This window comes from Vicia villosa, linkage group LG7, assembly GCF_029867415.1.
Source record: "Vicia villosa cultivar HV-30 ecotype Madison, WI linkage group LG7, Vvil1.0, whole genome shotgun sequence".
Lineage (NCBI taxonomy): Eukaryota > Viridiplantae > Streptophyta > Magnoliopsida > Fabales > Fabaceae > Vicia > Vicia villosa.
The window spans coordinates 67,143,975-67,153,956 of record NC_081186.1 but is presented as its reverse complement, the minus strand read 5'-3'; the positions used below and the strand labels follow the sequence as shown (position 1 = coordinate 67,153,956).

The window sequence follows — 9,982 nt, the reverse complement described above, 5'->3', positions numbered from 1 at the left end:
CTAAAATCGACCTATACACTCAAAACTTAATTTATATGCAGTTTACAATAATGATTAAAAAAAAAAAATAGAATCTACCTTCAGTGTCTTCCAAGGGAATACTTTGAATTCATTGCATAGGTATGACAACACCTTTCCCTTCAACATCTTCAAATTTCTCTTTTGAACCTCCGCCCTCTTTAAGTTGTTCATTGTACAAATGATAGATCCACAATAAATTTAATTCAATTTGAAAAAAAAAAAAATCACTTTAAATTTTAAGCTGCTACATGCCTTCTGTATAGCTTTTAAATTAAGTGGCATTGAATTTTCTGTCAATCCCGTGAACCTTTTGGCAGCGCGGTTGTCTCTAACGAGATATTATCACCGACCAGTATACTTTTTTCCATACACATCTGTCTCCATCCATCCATCAGTCAAATACCTTTTTCCATTCATTCGGTTACTATTTGACTGATGGATGGAGACATATGCGTACGGAAAAGGGTATAATGACGGATGAAATGGTTAAAGACCACCGCGATCTCAAAAAGTTTACCGGATTGGTAGAAAGTGGGAAGTACTTTAAAAGTTATAGGCTTAAAATTTAAATGTTTTTTTTTTTCAAATTGGATTGACTTTATTGTAGATCCATTATTTTTTTTTTGTCCAATGAACCACTTAAGGAGGGAGTGAGGGTTCTAGAAATTTGAAGATGCAGAACCACATTCCTTCTGTATTTTCAAATTTGATTATAGAAAAATGTTTATTAAAAATGATCGGTTATAAAATCCAAAATTTTATAAAATCCAAATTTTGAAATCTTCATTTAATCAAGTGGGTGTTAATATAAAAAATTTGATTATATATATTATTTTCTTTTTAAAATCTAAAATTTTATAAAGTATTTATTAAAAATGATCGGTTATAAAATCATTTACAGAAAGTTGCTAAGTTTATTTTGTCACAAAAACTATGGGTCTTAAAATCACATAAAAAATTTAAAAACAATCATTAATTGTAGTAGGTAAAGTAAATTGTTTGTATTAAAACAAATCTTTTGATTATTTCCCTCGTAAATTGGAGAAGGTAAAGTAATATAAATATTTGAATTTAATTAATTAAAATATTTTGCACATATTTTAACCCTTTTTCAAATTGTTACATCAATTATGTAGAAACAAAATAAAAAATTATTATTAAAACATTAGCAACAAAGTTGCAAATATTTTTTTTTAAAGTTTAATAAACAATAAAAAATAATCTACAACACATTTTCTTCTACAATTGATTGACAATCTAAAAAATAAAATAGAATGAGAAGTTATAAATAATTCAGGTTTGAGTGATTCAAATCTAAAAAAAGTTTTAAATTAACACAAATTTAAAAGTAGTTATACATTTTTCTCTTTCGATAGAAAATCCCTATAATTAATATATTTTAATAAATTAGTAATATTAATTTGAAATTTCAATACATTATTTCATAATTATTAAAATAAATAACAATAAAACTTTTAATATTTATCCCACATTATATTTTTAGTTAATAATAAACTTTTAATCAAATTTAAAAATAGTTTTTTAATGGAGTAATAAACTGAAACTTTTTATTTTTTGCAAAATATAATACATACATATATATATATATATATATATATATATATATATATATATTTTATAATTTTTTATTAAATAATTAAGTTTAAAATAATTTGTTTGAAAGAATAAAATCACAATAATAATTAGTTTTGATTTTGAGAATCAAATTACAAATTATAATTAATCTAAAATACATTTTATGAGAAAAAAGCTACAAATAAAATTAGTTTTAGAAAATTCAAACAGAATGTGTGGTTTAGGAAGAAGAAAGAAAAAGTAGAAAAACCAGGTGATAGGAGAAAGAAGGAGTAAAGAAAAGGAAAACAACATTGATGTGAAAGGAAGAAACAAAAAGCAGCTGGGAGATGATTAAGTTATCCCCGTGGCAAGTTTGTGAGCAAGCAGCACATTTTGGTCTTTTTTAGAACATATAATTTTCTTATATGATAGATAACATTACTCATAACTATATATAGTAAATTTTAGGGCTAGCATGTATTCTAACAAGGTCCAATATGCCCTCCCCACTTGATTAAATGAAAATGAAATGAAGTACCCACTTAATTAAATGAAAATGAAATGAACTACCCACTTGATTAAATGAAAATGAAATGAACTAACCGAAACAAAAATGAATTAAATGAAAATGAACTAACCGAAACATTGTTTAGAGTTTGCCAAGTGTCACTCCCGTATGTATTATAACAATTTCTTTCCATTCTATTTATAGTAATTTTTATTATTTCTTTATTTGTTTTTTATTTAATTTATTTAATTATTTGATTATATTTATTTAATTATTTATATATATATATATATATATATATATATATATATATATAATATAACATGAATTAGTTATTGGTTTCACTATAGGGAATCTGAACAATTGTTATGAATGATACTTTGTTTTTATTTTTCACGTGAAATAAAGAGCGATTGCACCATTGAGAGATTATTGCAATAATCTTATTTGCAACTTCCCAATCTTATCTTAGGTTTTGTTCAATCAATACAAAGCTGCCCCAAATTCACTCATTCCTCACGCTATAAAACCATACATTCCCTTTTTTCGAGTCATCTATAATTCTCATAACAAACATTTCCCAAGATCCTCCATAATCCTCAACCAGGGAGAGTCCGGATCTATCAAGCTATGTAATTGTAACAGTGAAATTATCTAATATATTGGGATTAGGGTTTCTGTGCGTTGAGGGTATTTTACTTAATGTTTTGATTGTTGAATTGTAGAAAAGAGAAAAAGATAGATAAACAGAGGAAATGGGTGCGCCGTGGATATAAAAGAGAATATTTGTTTTACACGTTACAAACAGATAGAGGATTTATTTTTATTTATATGATTTTTTAATTGATTTGATTTAGCTTTTAATTGCTTTTATTGAAATTAAAAAAATAGATTAACTGGATTAATGAGAGAAAATGGGTGGTTTTCTCTGCTAGGGTTACGATGACCTTAGGTAAACGTGCGGCTGGCCGGCCGAAAAAACTAGTGGCAGCACGCCAGAAGAATACTACCAACGTCGTGGATGGTCCGGAAACAACTGAGGACAATATGAATTCAGATAAACCAGAGAGTCATGTTGAACCATCCACGTTAAGAAAGGATGATTCACCAAAACAGAAAATAGTTGAGGTTGAGGAACGATAACGATCACCTTCCTTTACATTGGAGCGAAAACCATGGGTGGATATTATTAAGGGGAACAAGAATCAAGAATGAGGAATGATGGTGGAGTTTATTGCGCCGACTTTCATGAATGGAGAGATGGAAGTAATCATCGATGAAGAGGATGCTGTAGGGAAATTAGCATATTGGGAGAATTCCATTATCTTGTTTTCCCTAGGGGAAAATCTATCTATGCATGCTGTAAAGAAGTTCAAGGAAAACACATGGAATTTCGTCTCGTTATCGGAATTATATTACAACGACGAGGGATATTTCATAGTAAAGTTCAATAGCAATGAAGATAAGGAAAAGATCATGACCTCAGGACCTTACTTCATATTTGGACACCTGACTTCGAGATTAAGGAAGATTTGCTTAGAACTCTCCCTTTATGGGTAACACTACCAAATCTACCGTTACACTTATGGGGAGAAAAAAATTTGTCCAAGATTGCTAGCACCATTGGATAACCTATTGCCACGGATGAATGCACAGCCAAAAACTTAAGAATCTCGTACGCAAGAGTCCTAATCGAAGTTGATTTAACACAAAAACCACGAGAAACTGTTTGTATTAAGGACCATAATAGAAAGACACTGTCACAAAAAATTGAATACGAATGGCAGCCGAAATATTGTGATACATGCTTAAGGATTGGACATGACTTTTCTACCCAGAAAAATGGCCCCATGCAATGTAAAGCTAAGGTGTGGAAACCATTAAAAAACCTGAAAGTGAAGCTCCCAGTGGTGAAACAAGTTTAGTTACACAGGCAGTAGCAGATGGAAAAAATGGTGATACAGGAAAATAAGAAGATAAATGCAGAAAAAATAAGAAGGAAGTTTGGCTCATGTTGGAATTATGAAGACAACTACATGCATCATGATAATGGAAAGGTGTGGTTATTATGGAAACCAAATACTATGCATATTAGAGTGGTGAACGTTTCTGATCAATATATTCATGTAGAGGTTTGTACATTAGATCGCATTATTCAATATGCTGCTACTATTATTTATACTTTTAATCAATTAGAGAAAAGGAAACTGTTATGGAAGAGAATTGAAGCCTTAAGCATGAATGTAAATAGTTCGTGGATTGTAATTGGAGATTTCAACAATGTTCTCATAAGTCAAGATAGAATTGGGGGCAACAATGTCACTGAGGCCGAATATAAAGATCTTGCGAACATGATGCAAATTACTGTCCTGTTTGAAGCAAGGACTGCAGGTTCGCATTTTACGTGGTCTAATAAACAGACAAAAATGCAATATATTCACGAATTGATAGATTGATTCGAAACGTGCAATGGTTTCAACAATTCCTAGATCTTACAGTGGAGGTGCTATTGCCAAATATTTCAGACCATGCTCCATTGAAAGTGACTATGGTAAAACAGCAAGTCAGTAGAAAAACTATGTTTAAATTCATCAATTGCACTACAAAAGATGAATCATATGTCCAGGTGATCACTAAAATTTGGCAGCAAAAGATGGAAGGAACAACAATGTTTAAGCTTCGGGTAAAGTTGAAAAATCAGCAGCCTATTCTACATAAGTTAAACAAAAAGTACACAAATATCCAGCAACAAATTCAGCAGGCTAGGAGGGTTTTGGAACAGGCACAAAATGATCTTAATTCCAATTTATTTGATGCACAAGCCATTGAACATGTAAAGCATTGTACTGATCAGCTCACACGTTTAAATCAGCTTGAGGAATCTATCCTATTGCAGAAATCAAAGGTAACTTGGCTTACATTAGGTGACAGAAATAATTCGTTTTTCCATGCATCTGTAAAGGAGAAGAACAATCACAAGGGGATCCACACATTAACTTCCTTGACTGGAGAAATATTGAATACTCAAGATATAATTGAAAAAGAAATAAATTGAATTCTATACTGATCTAGTTGGCACAAAAGAAATGGTCATGACAGGCATCGACCTGCCAGCCATTCGCAAAGGAAAAAATTTAAGCACCGACTCAGCGAACGCATCATTCGACCAATTGAAGATAAGGAAATTTGGGAAGCACTTACTAGTATTAGTGATAACAAAGCCCCTGGGATCGATGGCTTTAATGCTTTCTTCTTCAAAGCTTCATGGCAAATTGTGAAGGAAGATGTTGTCATACCCCAATTTTTGACCTAAGATACCACCTCATATCATTTGCATATGCATCATTTGCATCTCTAACAAATTGCATAGCTTGTGTTTGCTACTTGTGACTCAGCAGGATTTAAACAAGAAATCATTCATCAGTACAAGTTACAATCAATTAGGGTGTTGTTCTCCCTTCATCTCAAATGAATCATCTTCATCAACAATCAACATTTGGTCCTCAGAGATTCATTTCAACAAGCTCAAAGGCTCTGAATTAACCAAATTAGGGTTTTGACTGAAGATAGCATACTCCTGACTTTTGCTCAGGATTTGACCTAATGACTTGGGACATGACCTCAAGACCCCAAGTGAATCATTTTGACCTAATCTATTGACTCAAGACATCTCCTATACAAGGGTTGATCAACAGTGCAATTTCAAATCATCAGATTAGGGTTTTAAACTATCAGGGACTGAAATCAGGGATCACATTTGGGAAACCCTAAAAATCCCCAGGAAGTCAGTCAAAGGTTTCAATCATCTTCAAATAATCCCTATTACAACATCCAATGGAAATTGTGTCTCAATTCAAGATCCACAGTCACCAATTTCATCAGGTCGACAATTAGGGTTTTGACCTAATTCACCTGAACAACTGACTTTTTAATCAGGACATGGTGCCACAACTTAAACCATGGCTCAAGGTCCTCCAATAACTCAATGTTATCCATTCATACCATTCATTTGGTGAGGATAGCCTGGTTCATTTGAAATCTCCATAAACGCGATTCGTCTGAAAAAGTCAACTGTACAAGATCACCATTGACTTTTGGGGAATTTTGGTCAACCATGACTTTTGAAGTTTTAAATCATCAATATATGATATATGGAGTCATTTGGTCAAGAAAAATAAATAAAATCAATCAAGAATCAAAAAGTCAAAGTTTGACTTTTATACTTTAGAAAATTTTTTAAGTGTTTTTCAATGGTTTTTTCCAAACTTTGGAAGGGAATAACTCAAAATTTCACCTACAAACTGAAAAAAACTTCCAACATGAAAGTTGTAGATTTTGATCCAATAAACAACTTTGTCACATAAAATGATTTTCCAAAAGATCAACCATTTAAGAGATACGGAGCTTCAAAGTTGGTATCTTTTGAAAATTTCACTTAAAATCTCATTTTCTTCAAAGTTCATGGATCTTTTTCACCCATTTCCTTAAAGGTCTTGAAGAAACTTTCAACTAGGGTTTTGAAGTGTGTAACATGAGCTTTCCAAAATGTCCAAGAGCATGAAAAAATATGGAGCATAGCTATGGTTTTGAATTTTGACATTAGTGACCATTATGCTTGAATTTTCACCATTTTTCACTAAGTTTCAATGCTATATGGCCTCTAATGCAAGTAATGACACATCAAAGCAATAATTAAAAGATATTTTCTGATTTGAAGATCATAATGGAAGAGGATAAGAAGCTTGGAGATTTAACCATGGTTTAGTCACTTTTAACCATTTGCATTAAATGTAAAGATTCCATTTTATCTCCAAATGCCAAATCACCATTCTTTGATCAACTTGCAAAGCTCTGCATTCAGAATCTTTGGCCTATAAATAGAGGTCATTTCCACTCTTCAAATCACACCAAAACCTTACAATTATAGGTTTTCTCTCTTCTTTCTTGAATTGCAAGTTTCAAGTTTCAAAGTGAGGTAGAAAACTCAACCTCCAAACCCTTGAAGTTATGGCCAAAGTGACGGTTCTAGCAACTCATAAACATCATATGGGATGTGTTTGAACCACTCACACACCCCAAATCACCCCAAAACTCAGATTCACTCTTCAACCTCCATATGAACACATGATGAGCCTTATCATGCCAATTTTCATTCCAGTTCATTTCTGTCCAAATTAACACTTCCCACACCTCATATATATCACATATGAGATATCCAAACACTCATCATCAACCTGAAACATCAGAATCATCGAGCTCGATTCACACTTAGGCTTAACTGCAGATCGGGTACCACCAACTGCTCCAGGTGTTTTCAATTCACACCAAGCATCCAGACACCTTCCATAATCATCATTGAAGCTATCCAGATTGTTACAAAGCATCTGTAACACCTCCAGGTCAAAATTCAATTCTCAGTTTGGCCGTTTTTGAGGTAAGTACACTTGAATTTCAAACTCTATGAATCATGCATCATAAATGAAATATTTCTTTGCCATCTTGTTTCTGCACTATCACTGATTATTAACCCTCAATCAATTTCATAATTCATCAATCATACACGATTTCATGTTGAAATTCAGTTTTAGGGTTCTTCATGTTCATGCGAAAATTAACCATCTTAGAACAAAAATAAATGAAATTAAAGATCACCATCATGTTCCTTATGGAAAATCGAGTGAAATAGACCCTTTACTTGATCAAAACAATTCAGTTTCAAAGATTTTCAAAAATCAGTTGAAGGTGTGTTCTTGGCGCCATTTTTTATTCAGAAAATTCAAATCCTTGTTTTAAAATATAATCAGTTCAACGCGTGTTATTAACAAGCCACAAGCGTGGCGCAGTTGGTTCATGTTTTGGTTGGTGAGAGTGAGGGCGTGGGTTCAAACCCTGGCAGGACCAAACTCTATTTTTTATCACTTTTTTTTCTTCAATTTCTTCACAACTTTAACTAATTTTTTAACCAATCAAAACTCATCATTTTTACTTCATTTTTTGTACACTCTTTATTTAATATATGTATTTTATGAATATAAAAAAAATCACAAAAAAAATGTTTATTTAATATGTTTTTTTATTAGGTTAAAAAGGACATGTTTTTAAGTGTTCTTAAATACTTTAAATATTGTTTTTATTTGATTTTTCAAACCTAATTACTTGTAAATATTTTTGTGATCAAACCCTAATTTTTTAGGTCTTAATTAAGCATTAAAATTTGTGTTATCTTAATTAAGTTGACTTTGGTCAAAATTCAAACCGTTTTAAAACAAGCGATCACGGTTTTTTTCAAAACGATAAACCGTTTCTTTTTGTTTTTTCTTTTCAAAAGAAACTATTGATTAAATCTTTTTGAATTGATCAATTTATTTTCAAAATGACGTGGGGCCTCTCGAATATTAGAGAGTATAAGTCCCATTCCTTTTCTTTTTGTACAGTTTTTCAAAACAGAAAAACTTCTTAAAAAAAAACTTCAAAACAACAAAACCTCAAAAAAAAAAAACAATCAACCATGTTTTATGAAAATAAAACATGGGCCTCCATGTAAGTATAAGTCCCAAGCCCCTTTGTAAATATTTGTTTACATAGCTTTGAATAAACTCAATGGGCCTCTCCCCGAGTATAAGTCCCGAGCCCCCGTGTATACAAATGGATCATGCTTACAGGTATATTTCCTTTATAAACTCCATTATATACACACACTTTGTCATATATATGCAATTGTTCATACTTGTTCATGTTTGTCCATGTTTGTTCATACTTGTTCATATTTGTGTTTGTGTTATATATATTTGTTCAACTTAGTACAACACTAGGTTCCCCATAGCCTCCTATTGGGCTTCGTGCAAAGAATCTCCCTAGTTTAGGTTAGGACATAGAGTATGGTTTCCCGGTGAAACCGCTCTAAGAGCTAAAACCGACTATACCACGCCTCCTCTTGGGCTTCGTACAAACGACTTGTCCCTCCCATAGCCTCCTCTTGGGCTTACAATGCAAGGACCCTCGATTGTCCCTCCCATAGCCTCCTCTTGGGCTTACAATGCAAGGACCCTCGGATAGCCTGCTCTTGGGCTTCGTACAAGGACCCACGGGCTTCTTATAAGCATCCCCAATATCCAAATCAAATACCCTAGGAGATTAGACATTTATCATCTCTATGATAGGAGTATCTCTTCTATATCATCACAAACAATCAATCAATCAAACTTTTTTGCCACAAGGCTGGCTAATCAATCAAACCGTTTTGCCACCATACTGGCTGATTAATCAAAGTTTTTGTCACAAGGCTGACTTCATTGAAACTTTATCCACAAGGCTGGCTGATTAATCAAAACTTTTTGTCACAAGGCTGACTTCATTGAAAGTTTTTGCCACAAGGCTGGTTAAACAAAAAAAAAACATCTTTATCATTCTAAGCGCCATAAGTGGCACAACCCAGGGCTTATAATGAAAAGATTTTCAAACAAATCAAACAGATGTATGTGATGATATAGATTAGATACATCGAGCATTAAGATGACATTTGTCTCTTATCCTTTGCTTCCACTAGCATAAGTGGGAACTACGATTGCTCTGACTTTCTCAACATCCCTTTGAGAATACGTAGGCACAAGGTCGTATCCTTGGCGAGCAAAACTTCTCCCTCAAACCACTCAAACCTTAGCACCCGTAGACCCCGAGCTACAGATGCTCTGATTCCCTCTAAGGGATATGTATGCAGAGGATCGCGATGATCTTTGCGAGCATAATCAAACAAACACCTTAGGTCCCACCTATTTCACAAGAACCTCCACCATAACATAGAATGAACAAACATAACAAAGAAACCTATAGAGTACTATAGATACGTTGGGTGCTAATACCTTCCCTTCGTATAAC

General features: G+C 32.7%; 1 protein-coding gene across 1 annotated transcript; it reads left to right on the top strand.

Annotated features, from left to right (window-relative positions):
• The first annotated feature begins 4,059 nt into the window (after positions 1-4,059).
• Positions 4,060-5,162, top strand: LOC131619245 (uncharacterized). The gene is made up of 2 exons (XM_058890363.1): positions 4,060-4,498; positions 4,597-5,162. Exons 1-2 carry the CDS (start codon positions 4,060-4,062, stop codon positions 5,160-5,162), a joined length of 1,005 nt encoding a protein of 334 aa, XP_058746346.1.
• Positions 5,163-9,982: the final 4,820 nt, after the last annotated feature.